General features: G+C 42.6%; 1 protein-coding gene across 2 annotated transcripts; it reads left to right on the top strand.

Annotated features, from left to right (window-relative positions):
• Positions 1-912: 912 nt before the first annotated feature.
• Eloc (elongin C) lies at positions 913-14,444 on the top strand. Of its 2 annotated transcripts, none has more exons than XM_075971437.1 (4): positions 913-1,109; positions 7,727-7,779; positions 10,614-10,757; positions 13,731-14,444. In XM_075971437.1, the coding sequence occupies exons 2-4, from the start codon at positions 7,776-7,778 to the stop codon at positions 13,919-13,921; spliced, it is 339 nt and encodes a 112-aa protein (XP_075827552.1). In that variant the 5' UTR covers positions 913-1,109; positions 7,727-7,775; the 3' UTR covers positions 13,922-14,444. The 2 variants fall into 2 exon arrangements, with proteins under 2 accessions (XP_075827552.1, XP_075827551.1); XM_075971436.1 differs by lacking the exon at positions 913-1,109 and adding an exon at positions 1,157-1,276.
• The last annotated feature ends 3,260 nt before the right edge of the window (positions 14,445-17,704 follow it).

Below are 17,704 nucleotides of genomic sequence, written 5' to 3'. Positions count from 1 at the left end.
AAAACAGAAAACGACTCTTTTAGAGTCCTGCGCAGCGTCAACACCAGTAATTTCAGCAGAATCGCAAACTGGAGTTGGAGGATAGCCTGGGATTAAATAGGAAAATACTGCGTATGGTGGCAGAGGGGAGATAGGGTTGACCCCAACACGAGGCTAATCTGGGCTACACAGTTCCACACTGGTCAGAGTTACATTGAGAGACCCTGGCTAAAAACGTCAAAAACAAAGCCGTTTTGGAAAACGTCATTAGTTCCAGAAACTCCAAATCGCACATATATTTCCTTTAGTGGACATTTACACAACTCCCACTAGTTGAGTAACTAAGTATCTTGAATCTATATCTTCAAGCCCATTTCATGAAACAGCAGAGAAGAAACCTAACTGAGCTGTTTTTCCAGCTTTCTAGGAAAGGTTCCTGGGTAACCACGGAAAAGCCAATGAAATGCCGTGGTTGTGGGCGTGCGGAAATGAGGTAGGCGTCTGGGGGCTCTGACTAAAGCAATGGTGGTAGGCAGCTGTACTTTAAGGAAAAGTAGAGCAGGGAGGGTGGGCGTGGCATATTTTCAGTAAACACTGATCTATACCGGGAAGAGAGGAAATGAGACAAACACATTGCGCGAGCTTGTTGAGATGCTCGTCGATATGTATTATTTATCAGAGAGGCCAGATGCCGCCTCTCAAGAATATAATCTTCTTTAGCATACATACTGCACTTTCACATCTTAGGGTTCCTTTGTAATCTCCCACCTCCTGGCTAAACAGAAACGCGAGGAAGGGCCGAGCTTTAAAGCCACCAAAATTTCAACACTCTACACGGAAAACTACAAGTCCCAAGATGCAACGTCACGTCGGATTAAACCCTAACAGTAATTTAGTAAGAAACTACATATCCCAGAATGCATCGCTGCCCCCACCGTTTCAGCGCTTCAGGGCAGAAATTGGATCAGGAGGGCGCTGCATTCTGGGAATCCAGAAGCCCTGGAATCTCATTGGTTGAGGTTTGCTAACGCTAGCCCTTAAATTGGGCTGCATTACTGAAGAAAGGGCGAGAACGACAACGTACTTCCTCCAGACAGATCTGTGAGTTGACCGCGTCTCCGCCTCGCCAGGTACCTATCTCCCGCGCGTTGCAGAAAGCGGCTGTGACGCGACGGAAGTAATTCCTTCCCGTGCCCCGGAACTCACGGGGGTAGGCAGCTGGGGTGGGGGGGGCGGCCCTGAATAGGGGCTGTGGCGGTACGCGGGGACACGGCTGCGGCGGCTGCAGGACTGGCCAGTGAGTGTCGGGCTGGGGTGGGAACGGGGCTCTGTTTTCGCTCGGAGAGCTAGGGCAGCTGCGCCTGAGCGCATTGGCCACCCCTCTGCTCACCCCTTCCCGTCTGGGCGGGGAAGGGACGGAAGCCCTGAGCCGCCCCGGCCTCCCCAGCTCCGGGTTTGGGGGGAGGGGAGGGGAGTTTGGCGGGACCTTAACTAGCTCAGACCGGGGGCTTTGGAAAGTGGAGATAGGACTGTAGGTGGGGGCGAGCTGGGCCTTCTCCGGGCCGAGCGCGGGGAGGGTGGAGTTAAGAGCATGGCAGCCGGGTCGCTTTTCCTTTTTGCCTCCCTCTTGTGCGCTTGGATTTGTTTTACTGTTGGAATCAGTCGGTAGTCCCAGGAGAAAGCCCTAGCCCCTTTCAGTAGTAGAATCCCCCCAAAAAGTTTACGTTCTGGGCAACTTGGGTAATCTCTGGCTGACAGGGTGGGTTGGGGACATTTGTGCATCCATCTACTTCTCAGTTTTGTCTGAAAGGAAGTATCTAGTGCCAAATACAATGCCCATTTAGTTTTCCTTAAGGAACTCGAATCTCTTCAGTTTTGTGAACGTGCGGGTTGTGTCATTTAGTACAAGCATCTCTACTCTGCACGTTTCAGTGTGTAAAGCAATAGAAATAGTTTTACAACTTCGTTCAAACTACCAGGTCTGCTTTTTAAACCCCAAATCGAATTTTATATTGTTACGTGACCTAAGATGATAAATATCTGATCTCATTTACATTATAACATAACCCGTGTTATTGAGACATCGAAGTTCACAAGTACCCTAGGGATTCAGTGATGAAGGCTGTGGTTTGCCCATCGTTGATATTTATTTGTTAGCAATGATTTGAAATTCCTGTTTACCACTTTTGGGGGGCGGGGAAGACAGAATCTCAATGGGTACTTCAGACTGTCATAGAAGTTCTCTGTAAAACTGGCTCGTTCCAGAGATCCACTTTTGCTTCCAAAGTGTTGGTATTAAAGTTGTGGACCACCATGGCTGCTCCCCTCTTTTTCCAACGTGCTAGGATTAGCCTTGGACCTCAGCTACACTGAGTCAGCACTCTTGCATGGGCCACTACTCTGTATCCTCATCCCCCTAGTTACTTTAGGTGGGTGTTTTTTGTTTTTCTTGTTTTTGTTTTTTCGAGACAGAGTTTCTCTGTAGCTTTGGAGCCTGTCTTGGCACTTGCTCTGTAGATCAGGCTGACCTCGAACTCACAGAGATCCGCCTGTCCCTGCCTCTGGAGTGCTGGGATTAAAGGCGTATGCCACTACCGCCTGCCACCATAGTTACTTTATAAACACCTTCTTTTAAATATGACATTTCGCTAATAAGTGCCAGGCTATATCTTGATGTAGCATCTTTGCCTAATATGCAAAAGATCCTGGGTTGGTTCTCCACACCAAACACACACAAAAAAAATGTGGGCTTATTACCTTATAATGCCATTTTTAAAAATAGACATAATATTCTTTTCTTATTTTTGAGACAGGGTCTCAACTATGTAGCCCTTGCTAGCCTGGAACTCAAGCTATGTAGACCAGCGTGGCTCCCTGCCTCTGCCTCCCGAGTGCTGGGATTAAAGGCGTGCACCACCACACCCAGTGTTATTTCAAATGGAGAGAATCTGTTAGAGATGGCAATACTGCGATGTGAGTAGACAGTGGCCTAGAGGCAGGGGTGGAAGTTCTTCGTATATTGTTCACGTTCTAAAGAAATTGTGCAGCTATTAAGAAATACTTGAGGAAAATAAAGTATTTCTGTGAGTGGAGCTCAGCCTGGTCCTGTCTGGTGAGAGAAGTCAGGAGGCTGAGGCAGAAAGATCCTGGAATCCCAGGCCAGTTTGACTGTTCTGGGAGAAGCTGACTCAGAACAGCAATAATAAGAATAAGTGGTGGTTGTGTTGCTTAGTGGGAAGAGTATGCGCCTAGCATTTGTGAAGTACTGGGTTAGGTCCCCAGCAACAAAGAGGTGTAGTTGGCGGAAGGTGAGAACGAGTATGATTAGGAGTGATTAGGAGAAGGAATAGTACTCAGTTCTTGAATGGGACAGGAAAGATTTTGAGCCGGGCGTGGTGGTGGCACACGCCTTTAATCCCAGCACTAGAGAGGCAGAGGCAGGCTGATCTGGTGGTGGCACATGCCTTTAATCCCAGCACTCGGAAGGCAGAGGCAGGCCGATATCTCCGTGAGTTTGAGACTAGGTGGTCTACAAGAGAGAGTTCCAGGATATGCTCCAAAGCTACAGAGAAACCCTGTCTCAGAAACAGAAAAGATGATTTTTAACATTTGAAAAAAGTGGACACAGTAGGTACTATATAGATGCAGGTGTGGTGAAGACAAAGAAAAGACAGTTGACATCTTGTGTGACTGACTGGCTTGTTTAGGACTAGAGTTGCAGAGAGTTGTCAGACTTTACAGGCTGCTTTACTGTCTGACCCTTGTAGTAGAGAGGTTGTTCCCCCCCCCTGCAGTGCAGTAGAGTGAGTGCAAGGACCCCAGAGCATGGAACAGTGAAGTGCTGTTTGTTTTTGTTGTGTGTGTATGTGTGTACACACACATGTGCATGTGCACACGCATGTGCAGGTCCCTGCAGAGGTCAGAGCGCATCCCATCCCCTGGAGTTTAGAGTTACCGATGATAGAGGTTTTGAGAATCAGACTCAGGTCTTCTGCAGGAGCAGTGTGTGCCCTGAACTGCTGAGCCACTTCTCCTGCTCCTTACTTTTTTTTTCTTTTTAATGTATTTTAGGTGTAGTTACAAACACTTGGAAGCTGCTGTGTTGGGTGCTAGAATCAGTTCTGGTTCTGGAAGAGCAGTCACTGCTCTTAACTGCTGAGCTCTCTCTCCAGCCCCCCAACGCTGTGTCTTGACTCATGTCTCAGCTCATGTTCTCTGTCAATCAGTATTATGTTTGATAAGACCCATTTCCCTAATCTCTGGCCTCTTCTGACCCTTTCTCCCCCTGACTTGTTATTTTCCCTCTTTAAGAATTGTTATTCTTGTTATGCTCCCTCCCTAAAGGGTCCTTGGCCCAGATAGCCAAGCTTTACTGCCTCCTCTCCTCACGACCTTGAAATACAACCTTTCCCGTCCTTGTTCCCCGCAAACCTTACTCTACTTTATTTCCCCATAGAACTTCCACCTTACACATTGTTTTGTTTTGCTTTTCTGGTTTGTCCACACCTCCACACCCCTTTTTGGTAGTTGTGGTTGGGACAGTCTTGCTCTGGTTCTAACTGACCTAATAGCTCAGTGTAATCTTGACAGACCTTGGTCTCTTAGTAATTCTGCTTCACCTCAAGAGCTAGGATTTCACTCTTGCCCCACAAAACAAAGCTGGGCTTGTCCTTGTCGCCACCATTTTTCCACGAGGTTAGAATCTTGTTCTGTCTCCAGTACCTAGAAGAGTACTTGATGTAGTACTCCTTAGTATGGTGTTTGTGAGATGAGTGAGTTTCTAAACTGGTTTTCAGCAACACTCAGTTACTCTTGTGGACTTCCACCAGTCACCCAGACCAAACACTGTTCACTTGACACATTTTCTGTTGGAGATTTGTAGCCACCACTTAGTTTCTTTGAGACAGTTAATCTCCCACTAAGTTTTGTGTAACATCTACTTATCAAAAGAACTGAGTTAGTTTTATCTACAGCGTCTCTGTTCAAACTGAGATTTTTCTTCAAATTTGAGTTCCTGGATATATGCACGCTTAATCTTTTTTTTGTTTTGTTTTGTTTTTTTTGTTGTTTTTTTTTCGAGACAGGGTTTCTCTGTGGTTTTGGAGCCTGTCCTGCAACTAGCTCTTGTAGACCAGGCTGGCCTGCCTCTGCCTCCCGAGTGCTGGGATTAAAGGCGTGCGCCACCACCGCCCGGCCTGCACGCTTAATCTTATGTCATATTTTAAATGTCGACTTAAGAATTAGGAAGTTGAGGCTAGAGAGATAGCTCAGTGGTTAAGAACACTGGCTGCCTTTGCAAAGGACCTGAGTTTCACTCCCAGCACCTATGTGGTGGCTCACAACTATCTATAACTCCTGTCCCAGGGGATCTGGAACTCAGGTACCAGGCATGCATGTGTGATATTTATACATGCCTCATGTGTGATATTTATACATGCCTACGGGCAAAACACTCATACACATAAATCTAAAATTATTTTTTAAAAGGAACTGTTTGAATAGCGTTGATGGAGGTAGGGCTCCTCTACTCTGTAGACTCTAGTCTGTAGAGAAATTGTTGCTTCCCAAAGGCCTTACCAAATGAGGCTTTGCATGGTTGCTTAGCTGCTGCTGGTTAAATAAACAACCCAGGTGTTCTATGGAAATTATCTAGATAGAAAAGTTGACACTTGAAGTTCTTGTACTTCAAGACTTTATAACATTTTTTTTCATTTTTAAAAAGAAAATAATTTATCTGAGAGGCAGTTACAGTGATCACTAGTAAATAATCCCATAAATTATTGTTTATATTATCTTTACTCTGCTTTATCTCATTAAAAATGGTACAAATCGAAAAAGTACTTTTGTAAGAATCATTTTATTTTGTAAATTTAAGATTTCCAAAGTTAGGAGCTAGAGAGATGGCTCAGTGGTTAAGAACACTAGCTTTTGTTCCTTAGGACTTGAGTTAAATCCCCAGCACCCACTTGGCAGCTCTCAGCTATCTAACATCAACTCCAGGGATCCAGTGCCCTCTATAGTCTCGAAGAACACCAGAGACGCACACAGAGCACAGACATACGTGCAGGCAATATTGTATACAATAAAAATAAATCCTTTATGTGTACAGGTGTTTTGTTGAGGTCAGAAGAGGATGTTGGATACCCGTAACCAGAGTTACAGTTGTGAGCCACCATGTATTGAACCATATTTCCTGCACCCCATCCCTAAGGATTTTTTGGTTTGGTTGGGTTTGATTTTTTTTGTTTGTTTTCCAGGACAGTGCTTCCCTGTGTAGCCTTGGCTGTCCTGGAACTCACTCTATATAGACCAGGCTGGCCTTGAAGTCAGAGATGCACCTGCCTCTGCCTCCCAAGTGCTGGGATCAAAGGTGGTGCCCCTATTGTCTGGCCCAAGTGTTTAATATTTAACCTCTCATTGTTAAATTCAGAACTTTAGTACCCTGTGTGTAGAAGAGATGGGAGAGTAAAATAAACATGTGCGCATTTATGTAATTAGCACGCAAGCCTTTCATGGAAAGTACTTCATGCCATTGGTTATTCCATAATCTTTCATCCAAGTTTGCTTGATGTATACACAGGATAGTTTTCCTCTTCCCCTCCATTGAGGGATTGAAGGAAGGCACATGAAATATTAATCTCAGAAGCTGACACAGCATCGGTGTCCACTATTTACGTATGATTGAAACATTAAGACTGAAGTTAAGTCTTGTGCTGGACTCTATGTAAACCGTTCTGTTGTCAAGGCCTAGAAAACCCCACCCTCCATCCTGATGCACTAGTATGGTTACAGCAGCTAGAGGCTGGCTCATGGTGGCTGCTTACTGTAACTATCAGATATACCACAAATCAAAGAATTCAGAGGCCACCCTTTGGAAACCAGGGGTCAACACCGGTTTGTTTCTGATGACAACAGGACCAAAAGTTTTCTTCAGATTCTTGGCAGGAAAAGAAGTGATTTAGACATTTCAGCACACTTTTTGATCCTTTGGCTTGGGAGTTTTGGTTGTTTGTGTTTATAGTTTATGTGTGTATTTTTAATGAGCAGCACTTGTCCCATTTTTTATTTTTGCCATGTCCCTTCACAGCCTCCCCTTCGGCGGCAGCACCATCAGTACGTTGTTTGTGTTGTGCTGGGATGGAAGGCAGGACCTTGGCGTACAAGGCAGATAGATGCACGTGCTCTGCCGCACACCCGAGTCTCCAGACATAGGCTTTGATTTGGGTTTGATTCTGAAAGCTTCCTGCTACTGTGCCTGGTTATCAGCTGCTTTTATACATATTCAGCTGATGCCATGGGCTCCCATGCTACTCCAGTTGTGGATCTGACACCTAGAGCTTTGCACGTTCACACACCCACTGAACTGTACTAGTAGCCTTGACAGCCAATTTATAGTGACTATTTTTTTTATCATTTATTTAACTTTATTTTATGTGCATTGGTGTGAAGGTATCAGATCACCTGGAACCAGAGTTACAGACAGTTGTGAATTGCCATGTGGGTGCTGGGTATTGAATGAACTCAGGACCTGGAAGAGCAGTCAGTGCTCTTAGCCACTGAGCTATCTCTCCAGCCCCTATAGTGACTATTTTTAAATCTTTCTGAAATTCAGAAACTCCAACTGGTCAAGTTCACAAAGCGTTGTGGTGCCTTCCATTGACAGATAGTCTGCTAAAAACACAGTAAATAGTGATGTGTGGGAAATACCAATGCAATATTAATCTTTGTGCTTTTGTTACATTTTCAGGAAACTGCTGAAGTTCCTGTGGGATCAAGTAGAATTTTATAAGAACATAATGGGTAAGTGATACAAAGGTAATTTTGTGTTTCAGTTAGTGGGAGCTGATATTTCCTCTCAACTGAAGTAAAGGCACTGGGCTTACACAGGACCTTATTGCACAGATGAGCATACTTTCACATACCCATATACTATGTATACCAAGGGGTGGCCTTTAAAGTCACTGAATGAAAATAAGAGTGTGGCTAAAGTGAAATTAATGTTTATGTGAACAGTTTATTTTTCTGTCTGAAAGATAATACACAGAAATAGTGTTATGTTAACTAAAATTTGTATTTTTTAAGCACTTTAGTAATACAACTTTTACACTGAGCAGTGGTGGCGCATGCCTTTAATCCCAGCACTTAGGAAGCAGAGGCAGACAGATCTCTGAGTTCCTGGCCAGCTTGGTCTACAAAGTAAATTCTAGGACAGCCTGTCTCAAGAAGAGAAAAAGCAAAACAAAAACAAACAACAAAAAACCCCGTGACTTTTAACAAATATGCAGAATGTTTAGTTGTGTGTGTACTAATGCTATATCCAGATAAATACCTGCAAAAAAAACAGGAGTTTGGTTCATAATAGAGTGTGTGCTAGGGCAGAGCTGCCCAGCTGGTGGCTGCAGGGAACAGAGCGGAAGTGAAGGACAGAGTAGAGCTCCCAAGTACATTCTTGCTCCCTACATCTTCCTCAGCACCACCACCTTCCAGTAGTCTGCTGGGCTCAGTGGCTTAAGCACTTCATCAGAGCAGAGCTCCTCAGTCCATCTGGGGTCATCACTCTCCCAGATACCCTAAAAGGGGGGCTTCACTAGGCATATCTCAGGCCAGTCAAGTTGATGATCAAAATCAGGCAACACAGCATGCAAAAAAACATTAGACACATAAAGTGAACTTGTTAGTAGGTGGGTTGATGTTTTTACTGGGTAACCCAGGCTAGCCTCAATCTTCATCAGTCCTGCGTCAGCTTTTTTAAAAATCTGATTCCCTGGAACTGGAGGTTACAGATAGATGGTTATGGGTGCTGGGGATCAAACCCAGGTCTTCTGAAAGAGCAGCTTTGCTCTTAACTGCTGAGCATTTTTCTAGCCTCTGCATCAGCCTTGAGTATTAGAATTAGAGGCAGGAGCCATTCTGCCTAGCTTCAGTTCAAAATAATGCTAACACTTTAGGGTGTGTCCCTCCCCCCCCACTCCCTCTGAGACAGGGTTTCTCTGTGTAACCCTGACTCTCCCGAAAGTAATTCTGTAGACCAGGATGGCCTCAAATAATCTATTTTAGTCAGGTGGTGGTGGTGGCGCACACCTTTAATCCAAGCACTCGGGAGGCAGAGACAGACGAATATCTCTAAGTTTGGGGCCAGCCTGGTTTATAAGGGCTAGTTCCAGGACAGGCTCTAAAGCTACAGAGAAACCCTGTCAGAAAAACAAATAATGTAGTTTAGAAATTGATCTTATATCCCCATGTTATTGTAAAAAAAATGGCAATAGTTACAGTGTCAAAGCTTCATCAGGCTAGAGGGGTAGCTGATAGGTAAAGGGTTTGGTTTGTAAGCATCAGGACCTGAATTTGAATTCCAGACTCATGTAAAAAGCCAGGCACAGTAGCACACATTGTAATCCCACTTCTTGGAGCAAGAAGGGAGGTGGAGACAGGATCTTTGGAAGTATGCGGTGATGAACATCAGAAATACCCTTCTCAAAGTGAAGGATGGGGGCTCCAGCTAAGGTTGTCCTCAGACCTCCTGTAGCACATGCACATCCATAGACTCAAACAGTTACACACATACAGGTTTTAAAATTTTTGGGGGGTTGTCAATATTTTATGTTTATATACTTCATAATATTATAGGTATGGCTTGTATCCCCTGGCTTTTTACTATATTCACATTTCCCAGATGTTTTCATAGTGTTCTTCATAGCAGGTTTATTTTTCTAAAATTCGAATTTAAGTAAGTATCATTTATTATTTTAACTTGTGTCTTTAACGTCCTTCAACAGTTTCCCATTTTTTTAGGAATGGAGAGAAGTGCTTTTATCTTGTTTATTTGAAAGCTAGCTGCTTGTTTTAAGGACTGAAATTGGTCTTGTTTTAATGGGTTTTGATTCAGACAAAACATCTTTGACAGCAGTAGTGATATAATGCTAATCTTCGTTTTAGGAATTTCTGAGCTGTTTGTGGCTGAAAGAACATCTTCGTCCTTCTACTCTATATGGTTCCCTAAATTTTAGAATAAGATTTAAGATGCTGTTTTAGTTCAGGTTCTGTTGCTGTGGAGAGACACCATGACCGTGACAACTCTAAAGGAAAGCATCTTATTGTGGCTGGTTAGAATCCAGGTTCAGTCCATTATCATGGCAGGAAGCATGGCAGTGTGTAGGCAGAAGAATTTGCTGAGTTCTGCATTTGGTCTGCAGGCAGCAGCAAGATACTGTGAGCCAGTAAGCCTGGCTTGAGCTTCTGAGACTTCAAAGCCACCCCTCCACCCCACAGTGACACACTTCTTCCAACAAGGCCATGCCTTTTAATAGTGCCAGTACCGATGGGTCAGTGATAACCATAAAAATGTGAAAAAAGACCTTGGTATTTAAAAAGTATATATCTCAATTATAATTATTATTAGTTGTTATTTGCTTATTTTGTCCTGAGCAGAAAACTAGTGAAGCCAGTGACAAGAGTCAGTGTTAGCTACACACACTCCGCACCTCTCTTTTTTTTTGTTCCTCTTTTTTCCATGCTTAGCAGTCAATCCCAGGGCGTCACATATGCAAAGAACATGTTCTACTGCTAAGCAGAGTCCCAGACAATCTGTTTATTTTTAATATATGACTAAAACTTATTTTACTGCTTTATTTCAGATGGAGAAGAGAAAACCTATGGTGGCTGTGAAGGCCCTGACGCTATGTACGTCAAGTTAATATCTTCTGATGGCCATGAATTTATTGTAAAAAGAGAACATGCATTAACATCAGGAACAATAAAGGCTATGTTGAGTGGACCAGGTAGGTAATAGCGCCTTTTCCTTTATATATCCTTTTAATGTTTAATAAGTGTTTTTCCCAGCTGGGTGATGGTGGTGCACGCCTTTAATCCCAACACTTGGGAGGCAGAGGTAGGCGGATCTCTGTGCGTTCGAGGCCAGCCTGGTCTACAGAGCAAGTTCCAGGACAGGTTCCAAAGCTACAGAGAAACCTTGTCTCGGGAAAAAAAAAAAAAACCCACCAAAAAAAGTAGCTTATATTTGTCATATACTATTGTGATAAAAAGTAGAAGTTGCCACCCCCTGATAGACCTTCCTCTCTCCTCCACTAACTGCTTTGTGCCATTTCATTTCGGTTTTTGATTTGAGTCAAGATCTTAACTATAGGGTCTGGAGAGATGACTCAACAGTAAAGAGCACTGGCTGCTCTTCCAGAGGTCCCAGGTTCAATTCCCAACACTCACACGGCAGCTCACAACTGTCTGTAACTACAGATCCAGGGAATCTGGCACCCTTACATGAATGCAGATAAAATAAAATAAATTATTAAAAAAAAATCTTAATTCTGTAGCGCATGCAGCAGAGCTGGCTTCAGACCCTCATCTTCCCGTGTGCTGGGATTGTAGACCTGCCTAACCACTCCTGGCTATTATCGTTTAGCATTGTTTTTCCTTTGAGTAAGTATTTTCTAACTTTTAGAGTTCAAAGCATACAAATGCAGCAGCAATTATTACTTCTACAGTATGAACAACCATCACAAAGATGTAGTTCCAAAATCTCCAAAAGGAAACCCTATATCCTCTCAGCTTTGTCTCTGTCCAGTCTGCTTTCTGTTTCCCTTATCTGGAATCCATGCAGTATTTGACCTTCTATGTCTTTCAAAGTACATTCATATGGTAGAGTCACCTAGTACTAGGAGTGTGCTATATTGTGTTCATCTGCTCGGCACAGTTGAACTGAATGGTGCTGTTGTTGTGGGCACAAGTATATAGAAGTGTTTGTTTACCGCACCAGCTTTTGGGTCTTTTGCTTTGTGGGACTATTTGGTCATAGGTCATTGTGTTTTAGAGGAGCCACCAGTGTTTCTTTACTTACATATTTATGTGTATATGTGTGTATGTATCTGTATGAGTTTATGTGTATTGCATGCAATAGTTTGTGGAGCCAGAAGAGGGCATCAGATCCCCTAGAACCAGAATCACAGGTGGTTGTCCCAGTGGATGCTGGGAACCAAATCCAGATCCTCTGTAAGAGCCACCTCCCTGTTGATGGCTGTTGTGCTGACTGTGAAGTGCTACTTCAGTATAGTTTTTATAGTATTTCCTTAGCAACTGCTGAGTTTGAACACCAATCCGTGTATTTGCTGGCCATTTGCATATCTTTTTTTTTTATTCACTGGTCAATAGTGGCACACTCCTTTAATCCCAATACTCATGAGGCAGAGGCAGGCATATATCTGTGAGAGTTCAAGACAGCCTCAACTACAGAACTAGTCCAGGATAGCCAAGGCTACACAGAGAAACCCTGTTTCAGAAAACAAAAAGAAACAAATTAAGATTCTTGGAAACATGATCTTCCTGCCTCCGCACATGTTTAACTTAGCACCCAGGAGGCAGAGGCAGGCAGATCTCTGTCCAGGACAGCCAGAATAACACAGTAAGACATCCACAGGTGGAGAGGAGAAGAGTGCTTCATTTGCTTTGTGTAATGAAGGTTTTGGAACTCGACAAAGAGAGACTTGCACAATTATGCTATTAAACTGTAATCTTTAAAATAGTTGAGTGTATATGATTTTCACCTTTAAAAAACCCATCTCTAGTGTCATAAAGGCTGTTGTGTTTCCTACATATATTCTAGAAAAGGGATTTTAACTACTAGCCAAACAAAATTTACTTTTAACCTCAGAGTTCTACTTGTTTTTCATCCTACCCTACTCCTAACTAATGGCAATTGGAACTTTTAAATGCTGCATGCCTTTAATCCCAGCACTCATGAGGCAGAGGCAGGTGAATCTCCGAGTTCGAGGCCAGCCTGATCTGTAGAATGAGTTCCAGGACAGCCAGTGTTACATAGAGAGACCCTGTCTCAAAAAACCAAATACTGTAAAATAATGCATTCTTTAAAAATATTTCTGGATGTGAAATGCCCTCTTTGTATTTAGCATATACGTACAACTTAATGTTGCACATCTAAAAGAATTCTGCAGGCAGTGAGTGAGTGGTGCAGACCTTTAATCCCATCACTCAGGAGGCAGAGGCAGGCAGATCTCTGAGTTTGAGGCCAGTCTGATCTACAGAATGAGTTTAGGACAGCCAGGGCTACTCAGTAGTGAGACCTACTTTCAAAAAAAAAAAATTGTCCCTGTGATATATAAATAACATTTATATGGGCAAGACATTTTGAGGCACGACTGGAAACCGCTTCATATAGCATTAGTTCAGAAGGAAGTGTCTTATAAGAACATCCCATTACTATGAATTGTTTGCGTTTGTTTTTTGAGCCTATATTTAGCTAAACAGCCAGCCTCTTGAGTGTTGAAGTTGTATGCATGTGCATGCATGCATCAAGCCTTCAGATACTGTTAAAAAATTTTAAAGTGTTGTATCTACTGAGAAATCAGATTATCTTTTGCTAATGACAGTCAGTCTTTTAAGATTTGTTAATTTACTGCCTAATAAAGTGCTATATACCACATGGCTTAGGTACAGAACTTTATTTCCCTACAGTTCTGCAGTGTTTCACACTAAAGAATTGTTAGTGTTGATTATTCTCTGCACTTGTCTTTGAGTAATGGGCTTTGTCTTCATGTGTGCTTCTCTGTGTGTCCTGGAGTTCTCTTTCTGTCTGTTCTGTATGTGTCTGTTGTGGTGAAAATGCCAGTCGTACTGTGTCAGCTCCTAGCTGAACGACACTACCCAAGTACAGTCACATTCTGCGATGGCTGGACAAGAGGTACTGTGCAGTTCGTAACATGCATAACCCTTTTGTTTTGCAGGTCAATTTGCCGAAAATGAAACCAACGAGGTCAATTTTAGAGAGATCCCTTCGCACGTGCTCTCAAAAGTGTGCATGTACTTTACCTACAAGGTCCGCTACACTAACAGCTCCACCGAGATTCCTGAATTCCCAATTGCACCTGAAATAGCCCTGGAACTTCTCATGGCTGCGAACTTCCTAGATTGTTAAATAAAATAAATTATAATAAACTGTTAATTTTTTCAGTATTTAATACCTGTAGTTCAGTTAGTAATTTTTTCACATATAGCATGTTGCCTGTATGAACTCTAAAGTTAATTGCTGAGCAGATTCCTTCTGTCATTTGCATAGCAGAGTTGAAATTTGTTTGCTACATCAACAAATTGAGGACGTTACAAGCCAAGAAATAAACAAATAATGCCAGTTTGTAGGTGGTTTGCTTTCTCCTTTGGATGTGACCTTTAAAATAATAAGTAATATAGCAAATCCTGGAATGTACGCGTAAATGAACATATTCTACAGGTAAATACAGGGGCTAAGTATTTTTATGTTTTGTGTTTTTTTAAGAACCAGTTCTGATCTTAACAGCCACTGGGCATTACTAGAGTTATGCAATAATTACATGAGAAAAACATGTTTATAACTTAGCCAAACCTTGATTTTTGTAACTCAAACAATAAGAGTTGAAATTTCTTATGTGTTTTTTGATAAACTGCAGTATTGTTTAATTGCATCTTGTGTTTTGTTTATTGCTACAATTTAAGAATTTTATTTAAAGGCAGTTTTGGAAGCTTACCAGGTACACCTTTTGGAATAGTAGTCACCATTTGAACTGTAGCCATCTAGTCAAGTAAATGAGGACTTTCTGAGAGGCGCTGTGCGTTTCCGACAGTCCAAAGCATGATCTTCGCCAGCCTCCAGGGCCACTTGCCTTTTCATTCTTCATGGTCCCTTGTATCCTGCAGCACTTCATGAACTTGATCTAAACTCAGAGTCTAGGTATTCTGAGCTCATCCAGTCTTCCTGCGTTACTGGAATGCTGTAAAGTAAGCAGCGAGGATGTGGTGTGACCCTGTGGTTGACTTAGATAGCTACCCTCCACTAGCGAGTGTTCTGTCAGTCATGCTAAAGCTGTGGCTCTCCTGAAGACAGTCATTCATCTAAACAGACCAAACATCTGAAAACGCTGAGTGTTCTCACTGAAGTGAGCATGATGGGCCAGCTGTAGTAGAACAAGCTGTCACTAGGTTTGTCAATGTGGGCCTTCACTTTCTTCCTAGGACTGGTTTAACACAACAGTTTTTCTGGAAGCTACAGAAATCATAAACGTAACCTCCTTTAAATGAAAAAAAAAAAGCCTACACATTGAGCTGTGCAGCGCATTGGAAATGGTTAAATGTGACTCGGTCATCTTTAGTATAGATGGATGGAGGCACAGGAATTGTGTTCCGGGCTGGGAGTGCCACCATGACAAGGCTCTCCAGTCAATCTCTAACATGGCTTTGTTCTTTGTATCACATAGCTGCAATCAAAGGCCAGAAGATGGATTTATGACAGTAGCTAGAAATGAAATTGAGCTTGGACTGGTATTTGTGGGTTACTCTGTGTGTTAGGTCCAGAAGTAACCTTAATTTCAGGGCATCAAAATTTCAACACACTAGGCCAATTTGTATGTGGTTCAGTAGATGGTACTTTGTGTTAATAAAGGCTGTATTGACTGAAAAGTTACGATGAACATGCGTTTACTCTCTTTAGCTTTGTCTCCTGCACGTGAAAGACAACTCTTCAGGATATCTTGTTATGTATTCAATTGTTTGGTTCAATTTAAGATAGTTTTATATAACATTAAATAAAATGTTAGTAGTTTTTCTGACACTTAGTAATTACACTTTTCAAGTTATGTGTAAACTTTCCAATATTTTTTTCTATGTAGAAAATACTGTAAAGTTACAGTTTATATATTTATTCTGGAGCCTGGAGGTGTAGGTTAGTGAGCCTGACATTAAAAGCCCCTCAGTTCAGTCCCCACGGCTGGAAAAAGTTTTTTGCCTGGATTGGGTTATGCTTTTTAAATTGCATGTTTTTCTTGTAGTTTTCAATAGTTCCCTTTTCTAGGTTCTTGTTGAGCTCGTGTGTGTGGATGATTAGTGGTAGATTCTTATTTCAAAGAGTGGACATATGTTGAGTGAGATTAAATTCTTGTCAAAGGCTTGTGTTTCAGTCAAGTAATTCCCGTTTAAAAATGCAAATTTTATACAAATGAACAGGCTTTGAATGGATCCACATTTAGCAGTGTGAAATGTGAAGTAGGGGGCTAGAGAGGGCTCAGCAGTTCAGACACCAGCTCTCGTAGAGGACGGACACCATGCGGGTCCAAGGATTCTGACCTCGGCTTTCCACTCGGCACCCACATACACATAATGCAAGGACACACACAAAAACCTAAGCTGTCTTTGTTGATTTTATTTAACAAACACTTCAGCTCTGGTACTCAAGATGCCACTGAGTTACTTGCTGTAAATCTGGGGTAATGCTAAACTGATAATTTGTGTTAGGATTCTATCTTCCTATTAGTCTAAAACTCTTTTGGTGATATGGCACCTACCTGAGAGTTTAGAAGTCTGTGTCTTGTGTTGATGCATGCAACTTTGCACAAACCCATGCTTCTCCATTATTTACAACCTTGCGGGGATTGTCAGTGTGTGTGTGTGTGTGTTTAAAATATATGAGTGTTCTGCTACCTTGTATATATGTGCACTACGTATGTACCTGGTACCCGAGTTTAACAGCATATCAGAGCCCCTGGAACTGCCGTTATGGATGGTTGGAAACCTCAGTATGGGTGCTGGGAATGGAGCCTGGATCCTCTCCAAGAGCGTCCCATGCTCTTTACCACTGAGCTGTCTTTCCAGCCCCCCAACGTGTGCTGTACGACTAAACTATATCTTTACAACCAGCCTCATCTTAGAGAAACAGGCTCTAGGCTCTTCAGGCTCTCTTGACACTCCTTCGCCCTGTCCCAAGTCTTCCAAGGAGCTGAGGCTGCAGGTTTGCACCACCGCGCCCAGCCCTGCTAAACCCTTCTCTAGTGAAGGAGATTATGTACAGTTATTACCCAAGACTGTAGCATAATAGGTAACAAGAGCTGTCAACTAGACAGAAAATACTGCTGTTGGTTTTGGTGGGATTTATTTGTTGTCCCTTTTCCTAGATTAGGTATTAAATGGTACATAGCCATACTGCATAAGGGCTGTTTGTTTTGTAGTGCTGGAGGTTGGACTCAGGGCTGCTGGCAATGTCTTTGTGGTAGGTTTTTTATTGCCCACTATATAGACACACTGTCCTTTTCTAGCTCTGGTCCTCAGTAACTTAATGCAAAGGGGAATTTTTATTCTATGATTTTATACCAGTATGTTTAACATGAGGTCAAATGAATTTACTTTTAATACATATACTAATTTTTCCCAAGTATACATGACTTAACATAAGAACAAAAGGCCAGGTTTTTTGTTTTTGCCTAGGAAAACCCAATTTTAATGTTCTGTAAAAATGTCAGTTTGTACACATTCTCTGGTTTGAGTTCCTTCCTGTACCCCTTTCTGCCTGTGCTGCTTGGAGCAGGCCCAGTGTTTTGTGCTTAGTAGGCAAGCGCTCTGCCACTGCACTGCATCCCCAATGTTTTATGTTAAAGTCGCGTATTTATCATGGTGTATAAGAGGTATGGAGGCTACGGGACAGCATGGTGGGGTTGGTTCTTCCTTCATTACGTGGGTTATGGAAGTCGAACTCAGGTTGCCAGGCTTGCAGGGCAGATGCATTATTTGAGCCATCTTACTGACTGCCAGTTTTGTTTGTTGTTCTCTTAAACTTTTTTTCTTACATACATACAAATGTGTGTATGTGTCTGCCGTGTATGTACAAGGGTGTCAAATTCCCTGGGGCTGGAACTACAGGTGACTGTAAACTGCCCATGTGAGAAACAAACTTGGATCG

The sequence above is a fragment of the Microtus pennsylvanicus genome, chromosome 5, assembly GCF_037038515.1.
Source record: "Microtus pennsylvanicus isolate mMicPen1 chromosome 5, mMicPen1.hap1, whole genome shotgun sequence".
In the NCBI taxonomy this organism is placed as follows: Eukaryota; Metazoa; Chordata; class Mammalia; order Rodentia; family Cricetidae; genus Microtus; species Microtus pennsylvanicus.
Note: the sequence above shows the minus strand (reverse complement) of the source record. Positions and strands in the feature narration are given on the sequence as shown.